Here is a 27,553-nt window from a genome sequence, read left to right as displayed (position 1 = left end):
TATGATTTGAGGCTTTTATATCTAATCAAATTACATTCAATTTCCAGTTCCATAGATAAACTGTCATTAATGCACAAAGATATAGGAAATGCCGTTCTTATAATCCTACTCTGAGGAGTCTATTACAGGATAAACTGTAGACAGTTCAATGACTGATTATCTTATTAACAGGGATAAAACAGTATTTCTTCAGATTAGAAATGTGGGAAAAGGAAGTGGATGAAACAGAAGCATTGCTCACAGGAGGAGATACACAGACAGAAGAGGGGGAGGCCAAGTGGATTATGTAAAGTAAAAGTAAGAGTCACAACAAAGGTCAAGTCCAGCCACAGCCTGGTTGGACAGGTAGAATTTTGTTGGAGTACAGCCGCCATTTTGTTTACATACTGTCTCTCCTTCTTTCAAGCTGCAACAGAACTGAGTAGTTCAACAGAGACCATATGGCCCATAAAACCCAAAACATTTGTTATTGCAGCGGTCACATTTGGAGTAGGAGAGTGAATCAGTGCATTATTTTGAAAACCAAGAAATAAAAGGGAAGAATCAAACATTTTTTTTCCCTGTCTTTCCTACAGGAGGAGGATGTTGGGGTGATTAAATATTTGATATGGAGAAGTTTCTCTTTATGGAAATATCTGGCTAATAAATGCAGAAGAAATGGAAGGAAGGAATGGATAGGAAATGACTATCGGGGTTGTAACCATCAGGAGAGTCAAAGGGACTGCTGTGCCTCTTTAAGGAAGCAGTGAATATTGCCTACAATTCATTTGTTAAAAACCAAAAAAAAAAAAAAAAAAAAAAAAACCCAACCAAAAAACCCAGAAAACAGTTAATCAAACAGGGCCTCTAGCTCTCACTACCATTTTACAGGAAATAAAGGAGACAGAACAAGATCTGAAGTGGCCCCTTAAAGATTCAATAGTTGAAACCCACTCTTCAGAAATCTGGTTTCTTTTCCTTTGAATGTTTATTTATTTTGATAGAGAGACAGCATGAGCCAAGGAGGGCAGAGAGATTGGGAGAGAGACAGAATCCCAAGCAAGATCCCTGCTGTCAGAGCAGAGCCTGACATGGGGCTCTAACTCACGAGCCATGAGATCATGACCTGAGCTGAAGTCTGACACTCAACTCACCGAGCTGCCCAGGCGCCCCCGAAATCTTGAACAAATAAACATCAGAGGGAGTCAAATCAGGTGGTGGTGGTGAAGCCTATATTTTAACAGAGACACTTAAAACCCTTTTCAACCAATCATAATAGATGGATCTAATACATTAGGATTCTGATATGAGTAATTCTTTAATATGAATATTGACTGGATATTCAATGATATGGAGGGACTTTTATTAATTTTGGGAGAGTAATAATGGTATTATGATTAAGTTTTGGGTCCTTATTTTTAAGAGACACATATTGAGATATTTTGCGGATGAATTATTGTGTGTCTGACCTGCTTCAATATAATAAGGGAGGGAGTGGGTGAGAGCATTTCTGGGGACTTGGTAATGAACTTGGGTAGTCGCCACTTGGAGAGTCATTATAATCCTCTCTGGAATTTTATGTATGTTTGAAATGTCTGCAGTAAAAGATTAGCATGTTTCCAATATTCCTAGGGTCAAAATTATGAAATGAGTTCTGAAATGGTCCTACTTTAAATATGAAATTGCATTTAAATATTAAGTTCAGTTACAGCATAGTCATAAAACTTACTTTGCAAATGATTTCATTAATAAATTCTTGGTAAAGGAATTATGATAAAATACTTTAATGAATCAAATCTCCCTTCTTTATTACTTTATTCATATGACATATGGCTGAAGACCACGGGACAGCTACTTCTAAAGCAGGGATAAACCTTTAGACCATTAATTAATTAACCTAATTTACATAATGTTCTTATTTTTGTATAGCTAATGAACTAGAGGTTGATTATAGGCCATTAAGAGTCATTAATAAGTGAAACAGTGATTTAAATATATGAGTTTGTATTACAGACTCACGAGGCAGAGGTCAGTCACGAAATGTTAATAACAATATTAAAAGCATCAGGCATTAAACAAACCAACATTTAGCTTTTAGACTTCATTCACTTCTGAGAGGCTAATTCAGGAACCTGATAACTGGTCTCAGTTCTACAGGCAAACTTGGGCACGTGTAAGAACACTAATGGGTACATTAGCTAAATTTTTATTAGCCTTAGGTTTACATTAAAGTAACGAGAACTAGTTGTAACACACTCACGTAAAAGTTATCGCTTTGTCTTTATTCCGAGAATTTGGAGCTGTTTCTTGAAAACTGCCAAGTTCCACAACCTATATATTTAGGTTTTTCTTTCTAAATCTGTTTCTTTTTTTTTTTTTTCAAATAAAGATGGCAAATACAGTTTTCAAATAGCTTTCATATTTTTCTTAGTTGCAAGAAGGTAGTTTACATTATATAATTTAGAACCACTCTAACTTTTTGACTCCTGGTTTAGACAATTCAGTTGACAATTTGAAGCTTCCTCTATATTTTATAAAAATATAATTGCCTGCAGCTTAAAGATTTTAAAAACTGAAGAAACTGGTCTGCTATTTAAAATTTTTTTAGTGTTTATTTTTGAAAGAGAGAGAGACAGACTGTAAGCAGGGGAGGGTCAGAAAGAGAGAGGGAGACACAGAATCCGAAGCAGGCTCCAGGCTCTGAGTTCAGCACAGAGCCCCATGAGGGGCTCAAACTCACAAATAGTGAGATCATGACCTGAGCTGGTCAGATGCTTAACTGACTGAGCCACCCAAGTGCCCCTGGCCTGCTATTTTTAAACAATTTGATTATGCAAGTGATGAATAATCACTGAACACAACTTAATTCCTTTAATTCCAAAGGTACACCCTGTATAATCTGATTTTTTTTTCAAATGACTTGGTTGTACCTTTACGAGCAAGGTGCAGCTCTCTACCTAGATCAGGAGTCATTATTGTCATGACCATCCACTACTGACCTGGAAGAGGAGATTCGAGGGCACATCGCCTGGTCTCCTTTCTCACACTGCCTGGAGCTCTCTCCCTCTGGCACCTGCATCCTGCTGGGGCCTCTCACTCACTCTTCCTTTTCCCTGCTCCCCCTTCTACAGAGGCTGATTTTTTTTTCCTTTTTTTTTAATATGAAATTTATTGTCAAACTGGTTTCCATACAACACCCAGTGCTCATCCCAACAGGTACACTCCTCAATGCCCATCACCCACCTTCCCCTCCCTTCCACCCCCATCAATCCTCAGTTTATTCTCAGTTTTTAAGAGTCTCTTATGGTTTGTCTCCCTCCCTCTCTAACTTTTTTTTCCCTTCCCCTACCCCATGGTCTTCTGTTAAGTTTCTCAGGATCCACATAAGAGTGAAAACATACAGTATCTGTCTTTCTCTGACTGACTTATTTCACTTAGAATAACACTCTCCAGTCCCATCCACATTGCTACAAAAGGCCATATTTCATTCTTTCCCATTGCCAAGTAGTATTCCATTGTGTATATAAACCACAATTTCTTTATCCATTCATCAGTTGATGGACTTTTAGGCTCTTTCCGTAATTTACCCAAGGGAAACAGGAGTGCTGATGCATAGGGGCGCTCGTACCCCAGTGTTTACAGCAGCACTTTCAACAATAGCCAAATTATGGAAAGAGCCTACAGATGCTGATTGAAGGAGCACCAGCACGGGAAGGACGTGGAGCCAAAGGTCACTGTTTCAGAGTCCCATTTCACCCTCTCTCTGGGCCTCTGTTCTACCAATGGTTAGATTAGATTTTTCTCTGGTCTTCTATACTGTTAAAAAGTTGGTGTGATTATAAAAAGATGAACTCCCTGAAGTGCAAAGGAGTAGTACCTGTGTGGATGGAAAAGACCAGCCTTTCTCTCGTTATTAGTAACATCTCCCAGAACCTCTGCTGGGTCCCTTCACAAATTGGCTTTACTTGCTCTCCTGTGCATCCCACAGACAGGTGCGGGAGAAAGATTTTGGAGTGAAAAGATGTGAGCTTCAATCTCCAGGTTTTCATTTACCTGCAGTGTCATTTTTAAAAAAGTCACTTAACCTTTTCTTATCTTGTCTTTGTAAAATAGGAATAATAATTTTCATCTCCTAGAAATGGATGTGAGTTAAATATCACGCCATGCATAATTTACAATATATGTTAGTCGCTGTTTGAAGATGCATTTTCCACATTTTCCTCTGCACTTAAGAAAATCCGTAAGTACAAGAAGCCACACAATTCAGAGAATGTCGAACAATCCCCTCCCGTTAACAGTACATTCCAGAGAGTTTACCAGTCTTACAGTGAGACTGAGAATAAAGGTTATTCTAACAATAGCGTATACAAAATCTGGAGATGGCATGTTATTGCCTTGATATTTCAGGAGTACGAAATCGCTCCTTGTACTGTCCTGCCTCAGTGGCTGAAGTGGATGTGGAGTCAGCCCTAAGTGCTGATGGTCTCCCAAGCTCTCCCCTGATAACTTTCAGACATGTGTATTTCATTAGGAAATGAGCAGAAGCACCCCAAAATTCTTAAAAGTGCCGAAGTAACATGACTCACTTTTCGAAGGAACTCGGAGATTGGCGAGGACCACTTCCAGGGAATCAGCCTGGACGCGAAGCACATAGCTCGTTCTTGTCTCATAATCCAGAGGGGCATTGACATAGATAACACCCGTGATGTTGTGGATTCCAAACAGACCTGCAGTTAAAACACAGCTTCTTGATCATTTCCTTCACACTATAAGAGGAAAATTAAAAAGTCGCTTTAAAAGCCCTGTGATTTTAAAAGCACTTCTTTTTTTTTTAGAGTGTATTTTTGAGAAAGTGAGTGGGGGAGGGGCAGAGAGAGAGAGAGAGAGAGAGAGAAACTCTCAGGCAGGCCCCATGCTGTCAGCACGGAGCCTAGTGCAGGGCTCGATCTCATGAACTGTGACATTATGACCTGAATTGAAATCAAGTGCTGGATGCTTAACCAACTGAGCCACCCAGGCGCCCCTAAATCACTTCTTGTAACAAGAGTAATGTGTGAGGGGTGCCTGGGTGGCTCTGTCGGTTAAACCTCTGCCTTGGGCTCAGGTCATGATCTCACGGTACATGGGTTCGAGCCCTGCATCGGGCTCTGTGCTGACAGCTCAGAGCCTGGAACTTGCTTCTGATTCTGTGTCTCCCTCTCTCTCTGAGCCTCCCTCACTCACACTCTGTCTTTCAAAAATAAATAAATGTAATACGTAATACGTGAAAGTGACAGGAGGCTTTCACAAACTTCAGATTATCATCAGTGCATCCTTACGTGAATACCCTGATTTTACAGTTACTTTGAGATTCTCCTGGAAATCAATGTCTCATCAGTCAATTACATTTGGGAAGCACTGCACACTCAATCAGTCACAGTAGATTTGGATGGTCCTCCACATCCTAGGGGGCATTAGACATTGGTAATATTTAGGGAGGGGGCATAACAGCACAGTGGGAACAAAGAAGAAAGGCAGCAAGAAAAGTAAGATGTGAGCATTGGCTGCAGGGAGAGCAATTTCTAGTTAATGGTTGGTCATTGAAACACTTAGAATTTCCTTGAAAATTGCTTAACGGCATTTATTTATATTCATTCATATAAATATTTAATATTGAATCTTTATGTACTTACTACATGTATATTGACTCTTTCCTGACCGCTTACGACATGCCTGGCCGTCCAGTTTATCAAAAGAGAAAAACAGGACAACAGGTAGACAACAGGAAGCACAAGCGGGGGAGGGGAAGAAAGAGAAAGAGAGAGACAGAGAGAGAGAGAGAGAGAGAGAGAGGCACAGAATCCAAAGCAGGCTCCAGGCTCTGAGCCCAAAGCGGGGCTTGAACGCACGAACTGCGAGATCATGACCTGAGCCGTAGTCAGACACTTAACCGACTGAGCCCCCCAGGCACCCCAAATATACCAATTACTTTTAAGCCCCCCCAGGCACCCCAAATATACCAATTACTTTTAAGTTGGAGAGGATTTTATTAGAAAAATGGGGTAAGTAGTAATTCAATCCAAAATGAATCTCAGAGCCCAGTTTGTTAGTTTATGGCGAAAACAGAGACTGAGGATCCACTCACCCTCTTCGTTTCCTGAGACAATGGAGTACACGATACTCTGATTGATGGCCGCTGCAGAAATGACACCAACTGTTGTGCCTCTGGCAGCAAGTTCGCTCACTGGAGGGGGTCTGCAGGTTTTAGAAGATGATTCATTTTTTACAGTCCATTTGTCAAGACAGAGTTTGGAATTCAATAATACAATATGTTAGTTTAAGTGTGTCTGTGCGTTTATTTGAATAATACATTTTCTGAAGTTTTCACGGTAGTCCCACATTGAGACGCCAGCCCTAAGAAACTGGGTTCAAAATGATGCAAATGATCTCGGTTACGAATGCCATGTCACCTGCATTATTTTTAATTTGGGATAAAATTTAATTTCAGATACTATTTTATTATCTGCCAAACATCCTACAAAATTCTCTCTACTTGTTTCTCTACGGTACCTTCTGAACTGAAAGCAAGCGGTTCCGATCTGCTCCCTCAACTTGCTAAAGTGTAATGTTGCTCTTGTGTTGTTGACGTTAGCAAACTTAAGCAAATAGCTTCCAGATGACTCTTTCTAACCCTTATTCTTGCTCGACCGGGAAGTTCTAACGGTTCTAAGAGTATTTGAACAGATGGTGTCACAAAACTCACCTTTCTCTTGAACTCGCTTATTTCGCTCAACTGCAGCCATGTGATGCCCTCAGTGTTGGGATTATTCACTTAATTTCCAATCTACATTTCCAACAACACAACTGATTCTCAAATTCTCCATTTTATTTTACAATATCGGTCACTCTAACTAGGCTATCCTAGCTTTAATCGTAAGTTAATGAAAATAATCTCGCTTTTATAAAACACAGGTATTTATACTACCCAGATCCAACAGATTAAAAAAAAAATTGGCAACTGAGAGGTTTGGACAGCATCTCTGAATCTTTCTGTGGTCCAGCCAATCTACCTAGTGCACGCAACTTCTGTAACCTTCCTCATCTTTCTTTCCTCCAGCTGACAAGATGAACCCTGCTGTCATTTCTTCCACATGACTTTTTCTTAGGATACTTACTCTTCTCATATCACTGCTTATTTTTTTCTCCATGCTCTCAATTCTTCTCATCTGGATTACACTGTGTGGTTACCCTGTGCTGTCACTGAGCCCTTTGATAACAAATCCTGAACTATAATAACATTCCGGAAAATTAATTCTATCCCACCCTTTATAAACATGTCCAGATTGCTGAGCTCTTTGCCCCTTTAGTCCATATGCTCAGTTAAGTGACCTAAATGTAAATAAAGTGATCTCCTTTACAGATGCTTTAACCCTTAATGGGGGACCATATATATTCAGTATACGTTCAAGACCTATGTTTGTTTTTTTTTTTTTGGCTAAATAAACACTAACCTATATAACTTTTAATGAAAATGATAAAGTACATATGTACACATGTATTTTGTTCTCGCCTTCCTTTGTTACACTATCCAAATGTCACTTTGGACAACGACACCTCCTCCATACCCAGTATACGTGGTTGGGGTAAGGTCTCCCCAGGCCCCAGGGTGTATGATAGACGCATTATCCACCTGTGGCCACTGAGGGTACTTTTTCTCCTTTGCTCAGTGTTCATGCCTCCTGTAAAACCAATGGCAGTCTTGCCCAGAAATTTTGTTTTAAGTGCTAGAAAAAAATGTTTGCAAGAATTTTCATGTTTTTTGATGTTACCCTGTGAGAAGGTTCTTGTTGATCATGATACCAGCACAAATGAAATAACTACAGGCTGGAAATAGATCCCTTGGACTAGTATTCTTTTTTTTTTTTTTTTTTTTTTTTTATTTTTTTTTTAAAAATTTTTTTTTTAACGTTTATTTATTTTTGAGACAGAAAGAGACAGAGCATGAACGGGGGAGGAGCAGAGAGAGAGAGGGAGACACAGAATCGGAAGCAGGCTCCAGGCTCTGGGCCATCAGCCCAGACCCCGACGCGGGGCTCGAACTCACGGACCGTGAGATCGTGACCTGAGCTGAAGTCGGACGCTCAACCGACTGAGCCACCCAGGCGCCCCTGGACTAGTATTCTAAATGCTGCTATACTTAACACGAGGTGAGTTCATCATTTCAGCCGCTGAAACACATTGTCTTTTATCTAGGATTTCTATCATCTCCAACCAAAAATGTTCCCACTAATTAAAACGGAAGTTGTTTAGGTTAGAAAAGGAGACATTTGCCGAGGCAGATACTTGTAAAATAAGATATCTGGGATAACACAATTACATTCTATGAGCAATTTATGTACATGTGGGCACAGTGTCAGTTTAGTGAGATAAAGATGCCTCTGGTAATTTGAATGGAGACGGTAATAGTCTACCACACAAAGGAGACATTTACCAAAGCGACACAAAGGCTGGTTTTGATGGGGCTTTTGTATGACACTTTCGTAGGATATTTCAGATGATAAAGGAGACTTTAAAATGATTTGCTGCTTGTCCCATTGCTTAGTGATTGACCATGGTGTGTGTGAGGTCAAACACCTGGAAAGGACTAAAATCAGAGAGTCATGGAAACACGATCGTCTCCAAAATGGACCTCAACGATCACTCCCCCTGGTATTCCTTCCTTTGTGTATGGTTCTTGTCTCACCCGACAGCCAGGCTGTGGCTGGATGTGAATCAACAGAACAAGGCAAAGAAAATGAGTTGTCACCCCAGTGATTCCATTACATAAGAATGTAGATTGTAGGCCCTGACTCCCTCCCTCGCTGGATTGGATGAAGGGGACAGGGAACTGAGAGTGATGTTGCCACCGCTCAGCAAGGAACTGAGGCCCTCGGCCCAACATCCCTCTCAACTGAATTCCACCACCAACCACATGAGTTCAGAAGCAGCCCTTTCTCTAGTCAAGCCTCACAGGAGACAGTACTCCTGGCCACCACCTCGATTCAAGCCTGGGTGCGACTATGAAAACAGAACATAGGCAACGTACTTTTGACCTTCAAAAACTTCAAGACGACATATGTGTTGTTTTCACTCATCACGTTTGTAAAGACAAGGCCACGTGCAAGAATAATGGACACACGTGGCTTGAATGTTAGGAGCAATGAGTTGTCAATGTATGAAGATCTTAATGTTGACATAAGAAAATGCTGACATAAGAAATGCTGACATAAGAAAATGTTGACATCAGAAAACACACGTCGGCCATATTCTGGGGTGACCTTCATAAACTGAATTTCCTCTCGTGGAAGTAACATTGCTTAAATTGTTTGCTTGTCTATCTTGTTACTACTCATGAGCTGAGAGCTAAGTTTTATACTTCCCATAATTAATTTCTTGTCTGATTCTTATAAAGTACAGAAATATAAAGTCTGCAGCTAACGTACCCTCGCTTTAACGTTAGAAAAATGCCACCATTCATTTCAAACTTTAAAAACAACATTTCGGGGCACCTGGGTGGCTCAGTCGGTTGAGCATCCGACTTCAGCTCAGGTCACGATCTTGCGGTCTGTGATTTCAAGCCCCGTGTTGGGCTCTGTGCTGACAGCTCAGAGCCTGGAGCCTGTGTCCGATTCTGTGTCTCCCTCTCTCTCTGCCCCTCCCCCGCTCATGCTCTGTCTTTCTCTCTGTCAAAAATAAATAAACATTAAAAAAAAACCTCAGGGGCGCCTGGGTAGCTCAGGTCCTGGGGACCCTTCCTAGACATCTTCAGTCAAGCTGGGTCTCTGTCCCCCCAGGAGATACAGATAGGAGCACTGTAAAGACAGTGGTTCTATCTTTAACAGATATGGGCCGTGAACACTGGAGACACTGATGGTTTCATCCCTTTAAAACACCTCCAGGAAGGACCTCCAGAGACTCTTCCACAGTGGTGGATCCCAGCAGGGTTGGATGCCCATGGGTACCGCCACACCCCCCATGGAGCCTGGCTGCGATTTATCCCCCGAGGCCAACACTTCGGGCTTTCTTGGGCATTTTAAATAAAACCTCCAGATTCTGAATACAACTCCAACATCACCTAAACTAGCTCTTACACAAAGCCTAAATGATATTTCAATTTAAGAAGCTCAGGTGTGAGAGATATCAGATTTACATGTGATTCGGTCATTAATCTCACTATTCGCATTCTCCTTGCCTCCCCTAAATTTTACATGTAAAACGGCTGTATACTTTTTGACACCACACTTTTTTTTTTACAGCAGTTTTCTTTTTTTATAATTGAATTTTTTTTCTAAGTTTATTTATTTATTTTGAGAGAGAGACAGAGAGGGAGAGTGAGAGAGACAGAGAATCCCAAGCAGGCTCCACACTGTCAGCACAGAGCCCAACACGGGGCTCAAATCCACAAACCGTGAGATCATGACCTGATCAAGAAGTGGATGCTTAATGGACTGAGCCACCAGGCGCCCCCAGAGTGGTTTTAGATTTCCTGCAAAATTAAACAGAAAGTATAGAGATTCTATATGCACTCCCACCCCTAGTTGCCCATATTATTAATACCCTGCATTAGTGTGGCTCATTTGTTAAAACTGATGAGCCTGTACTGATACATAATTATCAACCAAAGCCTTTTGTTGACATGAGGTTGTTCTTGCCTTGTATACTTCTATGGGTTTAGACTGATTTATAATGTCACATAGCCATCACTACAATATCATACACAATAGTTTTGGTGATGTCAATTTCTCCTTTTCTTCAGTTATTCATCCCTCCTTCTGCCTGAACCTCTGGAAACCACTGATCTTTATACTGTCTGTGTACTTTAATGTTTATTTTTGAGAGAGAGACAGAGCACGAGATGGGGAGGGGAAGAGACAGAGAGAGACACACACACAGAATCCGAAGTAGGCTCCCAACTCAGGGCTTGAACTCATGAACCATGAGATCACGACCTGAACCGAAGTCAGATGCTCAACGTACTGAGCCATCCAGGTGCCCCAGTGCCATTCTATTTTTACTGCTTACATAATATTTTGTACTAAAAAATTTTTTTTAATCTTTATTTTTGAGAGAGACAGAGTGCAAGCAAGGGAGGGGCAGAGAGAGAGGGAGACACAGAATCCAAAGCGGGGTCCAGGCACTGAGTTGTCAGCACAGAGCCCGATGCGGGGCTTGAAGCCACAAACTGTGAGATCACGACCTGAGCCAACCGACGCTTAACCGACGGAGCCACCCAGGTGCCCCGACTGTCTATATACTTTTGCCTTTTCCAGACTGTCATATAGCCAGACTCATACAGTACATAATCTTTTTTGGACCAGCTTCTTTCCTTCACAATATGTACTTGAGCTTCCCCTGTGTCGTTTGGGGGCTTTATATTTTTATTGCTCAGTCACATTAGACTGTAAGAATATACAACGAACAGCTGCTTTTGAGTAAGAAGAAAATTGATCAAAATAACTCCAAACTTATCGTTTAGAAATCAATCTTTGCAGATGAAGTGGAATCCAGAAAAGTTAACTGGTACATAATTTATATGCAAAATACTTATAATTTTCTTATGGATGCATAAATTAATTCATAGATATCTGTTTAATGTTTCAAATTGGTTATTTGAAAATATAGATGACAATAAATCTCTCTCAATTAAATACATTTTAACATATCTGAATCATCTGAATAATGCCTACATAATTACAGATTTTGCAGTTTTCAGTGGCAGACCCAGTTTTTACAGTATAAATATAGATGAAACAATTATTCTATAATTTAAAATCTACTTTTATTGTCGGGTTCAAGAAGTAACAGTAAAAGTAAATGTTATATGTGTTACATAAAGCTCCTAATTATTTTAAATGCTGTGCAGTTTAGGATATAAAAGTGTGTGTAAATAGATGCTATAAAATTTCACTGGGATTCAATCTCGCTCTATTGCTTTCTTTCTACTGAGAGACAAATCTAATTTATTTTGACATGTCTGAACTCAATATATTTGCAAATCAGTGTCAATTAAGGAACTGTTTTTATATCTACTATAAGGGAATTTAATGAAAATAGGAAGGAAAAAAAATCCACTGGAACTTCTATTATTTGTAACCTTGGAGTAACTGCATCAGGGTGATCTGATTTTAAATATTTAACCAAGACAAGTGGTTTTAAAAGAACATGAACCAGGAGAGAAATGGCAGCTTTCCCAGTACTTTTACGGTGGGTTATAGAAAAGAAGATTAGTAAAGAACCAAGTGGTTAGAAACTGCTTTTTGTTTTGTTTTTTTTTTTTTTTTTTTTTACATCTTTTCCAAAGTGTACTTGCTTTTTAAGAGTTTGGGTTCTTTTCAGATCCATGAAGTGTCTCCATGTTGAAGACAAGCAAACCTAAACCCTGAATAGTAATCAATTCCTCAAGTCCAGAAAACTATCTGAAATCCAAACCTGCAGTCTCAGGTGTGTGTCTTCCTTGGTTTCATTTATTGTTCTCATTAACAGACCTTTTCTAATCTCTCTTAGTCACTGGTTCCCAAATTTTATAAGAATTAGCTGAAGAACTTATTAAATTTTCAGATCTTCAAGGCGCCTGGGTGGCTCAGTCTGTTAAGTGTCTGACTTCAGCTCAGGTCATGATCTCACAATTGGTGGGTTCAAGCCCCACATCGGGCTCAGGGCTGACAGCTCAGAGCCTGGAGCCTGCTTCGGATTCTGTCTCCTTCTTTCTCTGCCCTTCCTCTGCTCACACTCTGTCTCTCTCAAAAATAAATACACATTTAAAAAAATAGTAAAATTTTCAGATCTTCTGGATGTTTAAAGATTCTGATTTAGTAGGTCCATGGGGTCAGACCAAGGAATATCATTTATAAAATTCTGGCCCTCATACTTACTACCTATGGGACCCTGGAAAAATTCTTACCTTTCCTGTTCTTATTTCTTTACCTGTAAAGTGGGGACATTACTTACTTAGAAAATTGTGTACTAAGCCACATGTACAAAAAGCTTTCCTTAAACCTAGCACATCGTAAGTACTCCATAAATTATAGCTTTATTAATACACTATTTTATGGGTTATACATCTGAAAGTTTAGCATAAACATTATAATGATATACAAGCTTGTCTTACAGACAGGAACAATAGAAAATAAAACTTAAATACTTTCCAGGAAAAGAAGTCACTAACGAAGCACCTAAGACAACTTATTAAATGGGTGCGAATACTTGCAAACGATATATCCATAAGGAGTTAATATTCAAAATACATAAATAACTTCTACATCTCAACATCAAAAAAGAATAATCTAATCTAAAAATGGGCAAATGAATAGACTTTTCTCCGAAGAAGATATACTAATGACCAACAGGTATATGAAAAGATGCTCAACATCACTCGTCAGGGAAATGCACACCATAACCATGATGAGATATCACTTCACACCTGTCAGAATGGCTGAAATCAACAACACAAGAGAAACAGCAGGTGTTGGCGAGGATGGGGAGAAAGGGGACCCCTTGTGCACTGTTGGTGGGAATGCAAACTGCTGTAGCCGCTCTGGAAAACAGCGTGGAGGTTCCTCAAAAAATGAACAGCAGATACATGAGAGTGATGAATCACTGAATTCGACTCCTGAAAACAGTATTACCCTATATGTCAACTTATTACAATTTAAATGACAATTAAAAAAAAGTGTATGTCTGAATATTTTTAAAAGTAAGGATTTTGGACTGAAGATCAAAAATTACTTGGTTTGGCCATAGATTCAAGTATGATTCCCACTTTTTTCACATTTAGATCTCCTGAAAAATACTCAGATGGCCTCCTTTCAATCGTAAAGAGACAGTCACATCAATGCTTCTGCTATAGGACACTTACGAGGATTTGCTGTGGTAACTCACTACACCTGCCCTCACCTTCCTACATAGTTCTCAGAGCTTAAACTATGCCACTTGATGTTTCAAAATAAAGGAGTGCATTTCTTCTTGTTTTCAAAAAAAAAAAAAAAAAAGAGAGAAAGAGAGGGAGAAAAGAAAAACAGAATTACGGCAATGCCACATCTGGGGTACACACACAAAAGAAAAGAAATCACTATTTTGGAGAGTTATTTGCGCTCCCATATTTACTGCAACAATATGGTTTATCATAGCAGTTTGCTTATCACAGCCAAGACATGGAGACGACCTGTGTGCCCACTGGTGGATGAATGGATAAAGAGAAGAAAAAAAAAAAACAACAACACGTATTTTATATTACTGGCTTCTGCTTTGGAAAACTCGCAGTTGTAAATGATTTCTCTGCCTCTCTGAGATGTAAATCTTTTAAAAAGCCAGGACTGTTTCCCTCAAGGACCTGAGTTTGAAACATCCTCATGAAGGGAAATAGAGGTCCTGACTCCCACAGGGTAGGATCTGGACTTGGGTGGCAATCACTCCAAATTGTGAGGGTTATGCAGTAACAGGTGATGGAGGCACATAGGAAAAACAAAATTCTGGTCACAAATACCAATCCAGGAGTCATCAAGCATTTATAGGACACCTAGCTTGAGCACAGTACTGTATTTATAGGTAGCAATGACCCTATGATTCATTTACCTGTGACAGCCCCCAGTCGTGCCCATTGCCCTGGTTTAAATTATTATAGGGTGTCCCCCTTTACTCTCATTAGTGTCCTACTTTGGGGAATAAATCATACGATCTTCACTGCATTAGACACCATAGGGATAGAGTTAAGGGGGAAACGTAGCTCTCTCACTTAAATCTACATTGTACCCAGTGAGATGAAGCACATACGTACTCGGGTTTACTTCTTTCCACTTTGAAGTCCACGTATTTTGCCATTAGTGTAGTAACTCCTGCTTTCCCTTGTTTGCAATCGCCTGGACTATCTCTCCCTGTCAGTCTCTTGGTGTGTGTGTATGTGTGTGCTTTCCTCTTAAATATGCTGTTTAGGGGTGCCTGGGCGGTTCAGTCAGTTGAGTGTCCAACTTTGGCTCAGGTTATGATCTCACAGTTTGTGGGTTCGAGCCCCGCGTCGGGCTCTGTGCTGACAGATCAGAGGCTGGAACCTGCTTTCGATTCTGTGTCCCTCCCCTGTTCGTGCTCTGTTTCACTCTGTCTCTCAAACATAAATAAATGTAAAAAAATAATTTAAAAAAAATATGCTGTTCACTGGCCTAGAACCCCGTGTGAAAAGCTGACCGGAAACAACACAGGATGAGAAGATGAGGCAAAAGGGCACAGCCACTGAGCTCCAGAGCACCTTGGAGATGCGCGACTTTGCCATTATAAATCGGTGATAAAAATGCCATGATTGCAAATCAACATTTCAGTCGTGCAAAAATCTACTTTCCTGACGGAGTGGGGAAGCGGGGTGATCTTCCATGAAACACCTCTGCTTGTATCTCTTGCTTCACATCAGTCAGCGTCCTTGGAATCTCCGTGATAACGAACAAGGTCGGTAGTGGGGCTCCTAAGAGCCTTCACATCTGCTCCCCTCCACCCAGTCCCTCCCCAAGATCCATCCTGACGCTCTATGTCAGATCTCGATTTTAGGAAAGTCTCCAGCTTCCCTCCTTCCGGACCTGACTGCACACTGCTCTCTTCCTGGCACAGTCCTGCTTCATTCTTTAGGGCTGTACCTCACCGCTGCTTTATCTGGGAGATTTTCATGTAGGTCTCACCTATGTCTGTCCCTCGCCACTGTCCAGATGTGGCCCGAGCTGCCATTGTCCTTTGCGTGTGATCCCGCGGCTTTCTTTTGACTAAGTCCACACTGGTGCACTCAGACCCCTTCCCGGCTGACGTCCACAGCGGTCAAGTTTCTTTTTAAAGCTCCCATCTACCCTCATCACCTTTAGTCCGAGGTGCTCACCAAGGTTCAGCAGTTTCCCAGTGCTCCGGGAATGAAATGTCGTGGATTTCCGTGTCATGTCACAGCCCTGTCGCTCACTGTCTCTTCTTCAACAGTACTGACCTTCCCCCAATTCCTGGAATGTGTCCTCCTCCTGTCCAGTGAGAACTTCTTATTTCCTCCCAGTTCCTGAGCCCATCACTGCTTCCCACTTATTCACATGTCTGCCATTTGCAGGGAAATCTTCTCTCACGTCCTTTGTGGCTTGCCCCTGTGTGCTCTGTTGGAAGTGCCCATGGGGCCACGTTCCGTTCGTAGATGTCACGTGTCAGTTTGCAGTTTTAACCTGATTGCTATGGTCATTGTTTTGTTCCAAAGGAGTGAGTTCCTCATCACTGGGGTGGCTGTTCCAGGATGTCCAAATGGGAGCTTATCTGAAACTGTAGGACTGTAACAGCTCACATGAGTTCTGCGTCTTGTATTCCCAGCAAAAGACCAAGGTTTTGTGTTTGTTTCATTTTTTACTGAGAAAATTAGTGCACTTTTGTGCTGTGTGTGTGTGTGTGTGTGTGTGTTGCTGGAGACAATTACTTACACTTCATTTTTTTTACTTTTAGTTTTTTGGCATAAGTCTGTACTTGTGTGCTGGCAGGGCACCAATAACACATACATAATCAGTGTTGCTTCTATCCTCTCTGTTTATAAACTCATTTTTTAAAAATGTTTATGTTTTGATAGAGAGAGGGGTGGGAAGGCAGAGAGAGAGGGAGACACAGAATCTGAAGCAGGCTCCAGGCTCTGAGCTGTTAGGACAGCACAGAGCCCTAAGCAGGGCTCGAACTCCCAGACTGGGAGATCATGACCAGAGCTGAAGTTGGATGCTCTACTGACTGAGCCACACAGCTGCCCCTCACTGTGTATAAACTCCTTGAGAACGATGCCTACATCTTAAAAATCTCTGCATGGCCAACACCTGGGAAAAGCCTGTTAAAGAATAATATCACAGCTATTTTTTTAAGCATGTGCTCTGTACTAGGTTCTTCACAAAGCTCTTTGTCTCACATATAAATACTTATACAATATTTATATCTCTAGGAAAGCTGGCCTCAGGGAGCTTCAGTAACTTCACCAAGTTCAACCAACACCTGCCATCCAGCAGCCATGATTCAAACCTTGGCATTGTTGTATCATTTTCCCTCATAAAAGTTTGCATTAATTATTAATAAAATAAAAATAATGTGCCCTAGTGTATGTTGCACTTGAACTAAAAAGTTCCCACAGATGTAATGCAATGAGAGAAGAATGGAATCTATGACAACACTCTTTGTATCTGAAAACTTGTTTTCAATTGTAAACAGTGGATTGAAACAATAGCCAAATTATGGAAAGAGCCTAAATGTCCATCAACTGATGAATGGATAAAGAAATTGTGGTTTATATACACAATGGAGTACTACGTGGCAATGAGAAAGAATGAAATATGGCCCTTTGTAGCAACGTGGATGGAACTGGAGAGTGTTATGCTAAGTGAATAAACCATACAGAGAAAGACAGATACCATATGGTTTCACTCTTAGGTGGAGCCTGAGAAACATAACAGAAACCCATGGAGGAGAGGAAGAAGAAAAAAAAAAAGAGGTTAGAGTGGGAGAGAGCCAAAGCATAAGAGACTCTTGAAAACTGAGAACAAACTGAGGGTTGATGGGGGGTGGGAGGGTGGGTGATGGGTATTGAGGAGGGCACCTTTTGGGATGAGCACTGGGTGTTGTATGGAAACCAATTTGACAATAAATTTCAAAAAAAAAATAAAAATAAACAGTGGATTGATTGATTGATTATTTAGTTATTTATTATAGAGGTTGGGGGGCACCAGAGAGAGAGAGAGAGAAAGAATCTGAAGCAGGCTCTGGACTCAATGTGGAACTTGTGGGGTCGATGTGGGGCTCAATCCCATGACCCCAGGATCATGACCCTGAGCCAAGATCAAGAATCAGATTCTAAACCAACTGAACCACCCAGGCACTCCTCTAAATAGTGGATTTAATTTTTTGAAGATTGATTGATTGATTGATTGATTTAGAAGTGGGGGAGGGATAGAGAAAGGGGAAGTGAGAAAACCCCAAGCAGGTTCCGCACTGTCAGTATGGAGCCCAATGCGGGGCTTGAACTCATGAACTGCGATCATGACCCGAACTGAAACCAAGAGTCAGTCGCTCAACCTACTGAGCCATCCGGACGCCCTGTCAGTGGATCTAGAAAGAACTGCTCAAACCTGCGTCCTTTGTTGCTGGTGGGCTGGTTTCACTCTGCCATGTGAGCAAATGTCAGACTCTACTATAACCTTGAAGAATGAAGGAGAATTAAATTCCATGCGGATACACAGGGAGCCTATGAAAGCAGTAATGAAGACCGCTGGAGCTACTCTTTTCAGTAGTTAACAAGGCAAAATCTATTACCTTTGAGGCAAGATTTTAGTAGTGCCATAAAAGCACAGGAAATGTTATCTTCAGGTAAAGTCAACTCTCGTATTGGACAATAAATCTAAATTAAAATAGTAAACAACCCTAGCAAACAAGTAAGGCCCTCTGCATTTATTTTATATGATAGTAAGAGTTTTCAGATTGTTTTTTTTCTTCTTTAGTTCTTGGAACCAAGACCAAAAGTTCTTCCTAAACTATTGTACTTATTGATTAAAAATCTTTTCTCAAAGTCCCATGTCCAAACCTGTGCGGTTTATACGAGAATAATGGCAACACTCCTCAATGTAAGGTAACTTTAATTCTCTTGACTAATGGGACGGTCACCAGAGCAGCTCACCATTTCCTTGGCCATTGTGATAACATTGTTTTCATTTTTCACAGCATATAAAAACGGATTTCTGGATTTTAAATTACACTTTTTCTCTGTTTTTGCATATCAGGAGGTAGACTGTTAATCCTTTTTAGTTCTTCATAAAATCTACTCTTTTTATTCTTTAATATAAAGCCTTTTGAGAAACTTATTTTAAATATAAATGGTATGAGATTTTTGCATTGCCATTTATTATAAGATTAATTCAAATTGACCAGCAGAGTATCAATCTTTTACTTTATGAGGGAAACCAAAAAGATTATTTTCTTTATTCAAGGTATTTGAATTTTTGAAAGATGTCAAGATATTTATATGCATAATATTCTTATTTTGGACTTAATATATTAAATGTGAAGAACACTGGAAATTAAATATGACTCAATATTTTTTTAAGAGTTAGCAAATATCAACTTTTTCAAGAAGTTAATAAAAATACCTTAGGAACATTTGCCTCTTCTCTTTGGTATACATGCAAATATAAATTTTGAATTTCTGTTTTTATGGAAATTACATTTTAAAACACAGGAATCCTTAAAAATGAATATAAATGTGGCATTAAATCACACAAAGTTTAATAATCAATGTTGATACACTTCCATTTTAAATAAATACCAAAGGTATGTCTATATTGTAGCATATTTGTTTGGAAAATTTGTAAATAATTGTCTTTGGTAAAAATTTTGATAAATTGTATAAGGTACTGCATTTTTCATTCAAAATCAATATTCACATTTGGACTCCATGATCTATTCCAGACGTGCTGACCTTTCCATGATATTTACCTCTAGAACCGAGGACAAGTGAGTCCCTGTGTGTTTAGTCCATCATCCCGGGATGAAGGTCAAATATTCTTCGAATGCTAACTCACTTGACCTATAGGAGTCAATCTATTCTTAAGTAATATGTGTTTGAACTACTATGAGGATTTTGATGCTTCTGTCTGGATTAAATGAAAAGATAACATAAAATGTACTTTCTGACTATGACACTATGACTATTTTCCTGAAGAGCCAAGTAGATAATTGACTAAACCCTCTTATCAGATATGGCCACGTGGCAGCAATGAGAGTGCCCCAACAGGTCTCCAGTTACAGGAGGCGCCCTTGACCGAGGTTCCATTGCTGTGCCCTGAAGTCCACGGCTGTGTTTACGTGCAGGCCACGCTTCCTAGGTGCCCCTTCCTGATTGTGATTCAGAAAAGCGGAGATGCTAAGGTGGGTCCCTTCCTAGGAGACAATGGACTTCTCCAACTTGTGACTATCGTTTGAGGGATCCCTGATCATCATGCAGAACGTATTGAAATGACACAGTGGCCACTTCAGTGGCACACCAGCCTAGGATGTTCTACACCAACTTCTGTCTTCTTCCCTCGAGGTCAGAATGAATGTGGTTTGAAGGTTCCCTAGGTTTACTCTGCTCTCTGCTCATTTCTCTCACAAAAGTATTTTTCCTAAAGAACCTGTTAAGTCTCATCTGGATGTTTAATTGCTAGGGGATGGACCAAAACTAACACAGGAGATCACAGGCACTAAAGTTTAAGAGGGAGTATTAGTATTTCAGAAGATATAAATTAAATTTAAAATATCTATGGACATTTAGAAATCCAATTCTAGGGAAAGTAAAGACATTTAAAAAAATGTTTAATAAAGAGTCTTAATATATAATACAATAAGTATTAATATATAGAAATATTAAAATAAAGAAGAATAAATTGAATAGATTTACTATAAATTGATTTTTGTAGAGACAAAAAAGAAAATCTTAAGGGTTATAATTAGCCATTATGTAAATATTATAACGAGGAGGAAGAGTTTGTCATATGTTGTAAGATACACTAAACTAGTATAAGAAACTGTAATTGACATTTATTTCAGGTCAGCAACCACATGGTTAATATAATTTTTTTTTTATCACGTTAATGGCAGACGTTGCCAAGTATACAGAATTCTTTTTCCCAATAAGAATGATCCCTGTCAAGATACCTGCTAATAATTGATAGGAGGGCATTATTGGTCACCTGTCTTAAATGAGGAGTTTAGCTCAGTTTCAGACAAAGGGCAAGAGGACACGCCACCCCAAAATATGCCACTTTGTCCTATGGATTCTTTTGAGCTGTAGGCACTCAAATGATAGCAAATACGAGGAGATGCTTTTCTCTGAGCTACACTTATCTGCCTAAAGACAGATCCTCCAACAGGAGCTCAAATGTCATGGATCCCCTCCCCAGCAGTTTCACTGACCAGGGAAATGGAGTTGCCACAGGAGAGCACATGTGAAGATGGACACACCAGCAATTGATTCTTTCAGGGCCCACCCCTCTTTCCTAAACATCAGTTACTCTTCCCTGACAGGCCTTTACCCCCCTCCCCGTCCCCTGTTAAGATGGTATTTGATCCTGAAGTTTAAAGCCACCTGTTTGTGTTATCTTTCCTGGGTGTCTCTCATGTGTACATGAAGTATGCATGTTAATAGACTTCTCCTTGTTTTTCTTTTGTTAATCTGTCTGTTGTTACAGGAATCTCAGTCAAGAACTAGGAAGGGGAGAGGGAAAATTAATCTTCTTCCCCAACACAGTCATACTACTTGAAAGAGGAAGCGGATGCTAAAACTGATGAAGGCTCAGAGAGAAATGCATAGAACAAAATTAAAGGAACAAATATAATAACAATAATCTCCCCACAGGGAATACCTTCCCAATATCCACAATTACGTGAAGATTGAAAGGGTGAGTTCCTCACAACTTTGTGGCAAGGATATCAGAAAAAGCAATTATTAAATTATCAGGCTGACTACGTGATCCCTATGGGCAGTTTTGCCCATTACTGCCGTGCCCTCAAAAACAGAATTTTCATTAAGATTAACCTATTTCTCTCTGCTTCCAATGAGAATCAATCTGTGGAGAATGGTTTAAATTAAGAAACGATATTGCATAGGATATAGAGACAATCACTTGAATAATAATAACTCAAAACTAATGACTATTTATGTAAGGTAGGGGCTAGTATTTGCATTTAATGCATTGCAAAAAAAAATGAAGCCATCTGGAGATACTTTGGACAAGAGAGAGGAGTTTTTTTTGTTTTTATAATTTTTTTTTAACGTTTATTTATTTTTGACACAGAGAGAGACAGAGCATGAACGGGGGAGGGTCAGAGAGAGGGAGACACAGAATCAGAAACAGGCTCTAGGCTCCGAGCTGTTAGCACAGAGCCCAATGCGGGGCTCGAACTCACAAACCGCGAGATCATGACCTGAGCCGAAGTCGACCGCTTAACCGACTGAGCCACCCAGGCGCCCCCCTTTTTTTTTTTTTTTTTTTTTTTTTATAATTTTAGAGAGAGGAGTTTTGTTTTTTTTTTTTTTTTTCCAACGTTTTTTTTTTTATTTTTTTTTATTTATTTTTGGGACAGAGAGAGACAGAGCATGAATGGGGGAGGGGCAGAGAGAGAGGGAGACACAGAATCGGAAACAGGCTCCAGGCTCCGAGCCATCAGCCCAGAGCCTGACGCGGGGCTCGAACTCACAGACCGCGAGATCGTGACCTGGCTGAAGTCGGACGCTTAACCGACTGCGCCACCCAGGCGCCCCGAGAGAGAGGAGTTTTAACAACAAAGGGTTAAGAGGTGCCACTGACTCTTTAAGAAATTTGTTTTGGGGCACCTGGGTGGCTCAGTTGGTTGAGCGTCAGACTTTGGCTCAGGTCATGATCTCACAGTTTGTGGGTTCAAGCCCCGTGTCGGTCTCTGTGCTGACAACTCAGGGCCTGGAGCCTGCTTTGGATTCCGTGTGTCCTTCTCTCTCTGCTCCTTCCCTACTCACACTCTGTCTCTCTCTCAAAAATAAATAAAGGTTTAAAAAAAAAATTGTTTCAAGGAAAGAGGAATTTGTTTCAAGGAAAGGGAAAAGAAGGAATAAAAAATGATAACTTGAGGTACGAACTCTAAGAGACCGAAATTTCTGGCTTCTGGCGTCTCCTTATTTGTCAAAAAGATGACCTGGAAGAACCACATAAAACAGAAATGACCCATGAAATGGAAATCTGTTACAATGTTGAAATTTTTGGCTGTGTGTTTGCCCCTAATAATATGAATGCGTGTTTATAATTTTGGAAATAAATGTTATACAGCCTGAAGAGGTCCATGCTTTTTAAAATTTTGAGAAGAATTCAGTGTTTTCTGGAAAATATAAGTGTTTATTCAATGACAAAGAGAAGAAGCAAATGATGTTTTGATTCTCCATTTCACCTAATTAAGTGACCCAAGGAGACATGGAAAAGGCCATGGAGTGAACAAAGTAAGTCTGTTTCAAGTACTATAACCGTATAGGGACCAAACAGAAATAAGTGCATAGTTGGCTTAAGAACTGCTGTAGGGGCGCCTGGGTGGCTCAGTCGGTTAAGCGTCCGACTTCAGCTCAGGTCATGATCTTGCGGTTTGTGGGTTCGAGCCCCGCGTCGGGCTCTGTGCTGACAGCTCAGAGCCTGGAGCCTCCTTCGGATTCTATGTCCCTCTCCCTCTCTCTCTGCCCCTCTCCCACTCACACTCTGTCTCTCTCTCCTTCAAAAATAAATAAACATTAAAAAATTAAAAAAAAAAAAAAAGAAGTGCTGTAAATCTGGCCATTATAAAAGCACACACATATCTGTATGGGGCAAATTGCTTTCTCATTATGAGATGTCTCCTACCCTTAAAAATTACTTGAAGGCAGCCCATTAGGGAATAACTTCAGTTCACAGGATTTGAGGAAAAAACAAAATTAAATCTTTTCTCAGCACATATAAAACATCCCAGTATTATATACACCGTACACAAGAAAAGAATGTGAGAATTTTCTCTTCTAGTCTCGACAGGCTAAATTATTTCCCTTAATACGGGGTGGTCTTTGTAGAATCTTTGAAAAACTTTACAAACTTCATTATTTCGTTTTCAGAGAACCATTAGCAGAAAGTGAAGAAGTTTTTAAATAGGAATCGGGAACAGAGACACAAGAGAAAGGGGGGTGGGCTGACATTTAGTTATATTGCTACTTGTACGTTGGTTAGCTAACCTGCTAATTATCTGCTATCAGAAACTTAGCAGGCAGTCCAGGAAGCTTTTCCTTTGGTAGATACCAAAGTATTTACTATGATGTTTGTTATTTGTTGGTTCCTCCTTGTACAATTTTAGAAGAGGTAACAATAGGTCTATTTTTGCACTCCTGCAAGGAGGCAATTACCAGTAACTGGATATTTAAATGTTTTGAATGCCATAAAAAGAATAATGGATTTTGTGTCTCTGTCGATGTAGAACTGCTACATTGGGAAATGTTTCAGCAAATAGTAAATGCCTCCTCTCAAATCTCTTTGATAGTCTCTACAAAGGGAGTTTACAGTTCGTGACTCTCACTTACACTCTGCCATAATACTTTCTTTTTCCTTGTGATCAGGACTATTACAGTTCTCAGGAACAGGGAGAGAGTAATTAACTGTAATCAGACAACCAAACTTTACTTTGAAGTCCAGAAAGGTTTGGTTTGGGATATGTGCTATTAATATTGGATGTGCTGAAATCACTAGAAATAATTTAAAACATTCCAAAATGTCCATCTGAGATTTTCTTTGAATTCAAACAAAAAATAGTATGCATTCTTTTGTGCTTTAAGAAAAACGTGATCTATTTTACCAATACACATGGAGGAATAAAAATGTCTCTGTACCATTCCATGATGGGTTCACATTCCCAATCTTACATGTTTTTAATGCAAAACAAGTCATATCAAGATGATATAGCAATAAAAATCTGTAACTTGTCTAAAATTACACATTCAATGTGCTAATTCTCCACCAACACTACATTCCTTTTTCCCTCAGTAAGAGAGGTGGGACTGAGGTACGTGTGTCCAGCAAGGGACAGAAGTTGTCTGCCCTTTCTGAGCTAGCTGTGGACATTTGCCTGGATTTCTGAGATAGAACATGAGCTGAGGTGAAATTTGCAAGCCCTACCTCGCTTGGTTCAAGAAATATCTGGATGTGGACTTCTGCCCCCTTTCCCTTTCCAGGGACAGAAATGGCAATGACTGGAGTAATTCTGAAACGGTGTTAGGGATGGAAGATCCTAAATTGGCCCAGGTCCCTGATGACTGTGCGGAAGAACTGCATGAAGAGTGACCGCCAACCTGAAACACTCACTTTAGATGGTCATGTGAGCCTAAGCACATTTTTGTTGTTGTTGTTTAAGTTGTTGTAATTTAAGGGTTTCTTTTCACAGCCCTCTAACCTACCCCAACTAATCTTATTATCCAAGATTTAATGACTGAGTGTTACAAAAACAAGATAACTGGATTAGGGGAGAGGGTCAGTTTAAGAATCGAGTTCAAGGGGCACCTGGGTGGCTCAGTCAGTTAAGCTTCTGACTTCAGCTCAGGTCATGATCTCAGGGTTCGTGGGTTCGAGCCCCACATCGGGCTCTGTGCTGACAGCTCAGAGCCTGGAGCCTGCTTCGGATTCTGTGTCTCCCTCTCCCTCTGCCTCTCTCCCACTCACTGTCTCTCTCTCTCTCTCTCTCTCTCTCTCTCTTAAAAATAAACATTAAAATAATTTAACAAAAAGAATGGAGTTCAATATTCTAAAATGAATGAATATTTTATCTTTAGAACCTTTCTTCACACCTAGACATCTGTTGAAACTAGTTATTCCCAAACAATTCAAGAGCCAATACGGGACTGAAGACATGCAGGACATGTAAACACGGCAAGTATCTCAGCTGGCAAAGCTACTCATCTCTGATCACCACTTTCCCTTTGCAACCCGTGCTCATGCTTTCCCCACACCCCACCAGGGACACAAATCTTGCTTATCCTTTTATGTCCCCCCAAATTGGATCACATGAAAAAGTTTTTCCACCAGGACCAATTCTGTAATGGAAGTAGGATTTTACCTCTATCTTTGTAGGGTTTTCTGGCTGGGTCTAAGTATGAAACACACATAAGTCACTTTAGTAGGAGTGAATGTACACATTTATATAAGTTTTAAGTGACAGGAGAGCCCTCATGAGGCAATGAAGATCCAGAGAAATGGCAACGCCAACATACTTTTGTATTAGGATGAACAGGGAGAGGTCATTGCGGAAAATTAAACTCTAGAAGGAGCCCGGAGGGCGATGTGAATTATTCTAACAAGTCCTGTCTGTATCAGCTCTCTTGGCTTTGACTCCTCATTAAAGAACATTTTTCCTGCTGGTACAGGGAGGGCATCCTTCACATCAGAGTTTATAGGTCCTGTGTTTAGGAAGTAAAAGGGAGATTAGAATGTCCTTCCTGCAGCTGGTACTTTTTAAGTGATTTTAGTTCAAAATAATCTTTATGCCAAAGTGAAATACTCTTCCACCATTCAATTCCAACACAAGGGATCATACCGATAGTAAAGGTCTAATAACATTGTTTAGCATCTCTGGGAGTTATGTGCATCTGGCCAAGGCTATAAATGATTTCGAAAAAAAGTCATATGTAATATATGTAAACATATGTCATTCCTAGTTCAGTATTCCTCTTCCTATCTGTGACTCAAAGGCCTAGGCTCCTTTCTTGTTATATTTCAAAGTTGTCAACACATGGCTCCCAAGCGTCTCTGGGTGTTTTCTCCATTTCACTGTCCATATGGGGAAAAGGTTAAGTAAGGCCAGGAAACAGTGCAGACCATACTTTTCCACATTTTATTTGCCAGAACTCAGCCCTACAGCTCAATTTAGCAAGCTAGGCTGGGAAGTGGAGTCTAGCTGTGTGCCCAGGAGGAAGAAGGAAAGACTGGGAGGGATCCAGACTCACTATATACTTGCAATCAAGAGCACAGAGAGAGAACTGATGAAGATCAGCCCTAGGTCTTTTTTTTTTTTTTTTTAACAGTTCATTCTACATTTTAACTCATATGCAAAGTTACTTAAACATTTAAATTCAATTATTGGTCTTATTCAAAACGTAGTGTCTTCTGCCAATGGTTGATACAACTTTTTTCTTATCCAAGGTTTCTAAGTGTCCGATAAAAAAAAGAAAACAATCCCATTCAGTGCCCTAGTCCTACTGAATCCATTACGGCAATTACATCGATTCTTAGGACTTTCTTCATAAACTGTAGGATACAACAAGATTACCAAACCTCCCTTTTGTGTCAGAGGAACTCACGAATTGGGACAGTCAAGGGCACTATTTGCAAATGTTAGAAATGTTCTTCAGAAAGGGCAAAAATTCTTCCCTGTAAGCTCATGTCACTCCTCTTAGTTTTAGCACCAAGTAATTGGTGGGTTTTTTTCTTCTCTAAGTTAACAACTTTATTAATAGAATCTATTTGCAGTTAGTAGTTGTATGCCAACAAGGTAAGGAATGGTAAATTATTCACTGAACAAAACATTTTTATTCTTAAAAAGTGGCATGAATAAGGGTACTTAAAAAAAGAAAGCTAAATGAACAATGCCCTGATGAGACCTACGACCTTGACATTCATGCCCCAATGTTTGGCTAACAGAGTTAACAAGCAATGTGCTCCCGAAGTCTGGAGGCATACTGCTATTAAGAGGAATGAGCAGCAGAGGAAAACCCAGAGAAGGGGGATCCATTTACAGAGCCTATTCGAAAGGACAGCATTAGGCATCATCACTCCGGCCTTCTTTGGGGTTCCAAGGATGGACTAGATGGGAGGAGAACTTTGGGAGAACACAGGTTGGGATTTTGCTCGGCTGAAACTCTGAAGGATTTTTGGACCCATCCCAAATAGTAAGTACATTTTTTATGAATGTTGAATCTAGGTAAGTTGGGGAGAAACGCAAGTGAGTTCACATTCATTTGGGTTCTTGACATGACCACAATAAACACGTTCAAGGAAGGGCTCTAGAAGCAGAAAACCACATG

General features: G+C 40.1%; 1 protein-coding gene across 6 annotated transcripts in view; it reads right to left on the bottom strand.

Moving 5' to 3' along the window:
* Positions 1-27,553, bottom strand: part of PCDH15 (protocadherin related 15) — an 836,749-nt gene that overhangs the window by 134,183 nt on the left and 675,013 nt on the right. For all 6 annotated transcript variants that reach the window (XM_042907891.1, XM_042907887.1, XM_042907888.1 and 3 more), the window contains 2 exons: positions 6,104-6,213; positions 4,566-4,706 (listed from right to left, as the gene is read on the bottom strand). In XM_042907891.1, coding sequence (XP_042763825.1) covers positions 4,566-4,706; positions 6,104-6,213 — 251 coding nt within the window. The remainder of the gene's footprint in view (positions 1-4,565; positions 4,707-6,103; positions 6,214-27,553) is intronic.

Source organism: Panthera leo, chromosome D2, assembly GCF_018350215.1.
Source record: "Panthera leo isolate Ple1 chromosome D2, P.leo_Ple1_pat1.1, whole genome shotgun sequence".
NCBI classification, from domain to species: Eukaryota; Metazoa; Chordata; class Mammalia; order Carnivora; family Felidae; genus Panthera; species Panthera leo.
This window is presented reverse-complemented; position numbering and strand designations above follow the sequence as displayed.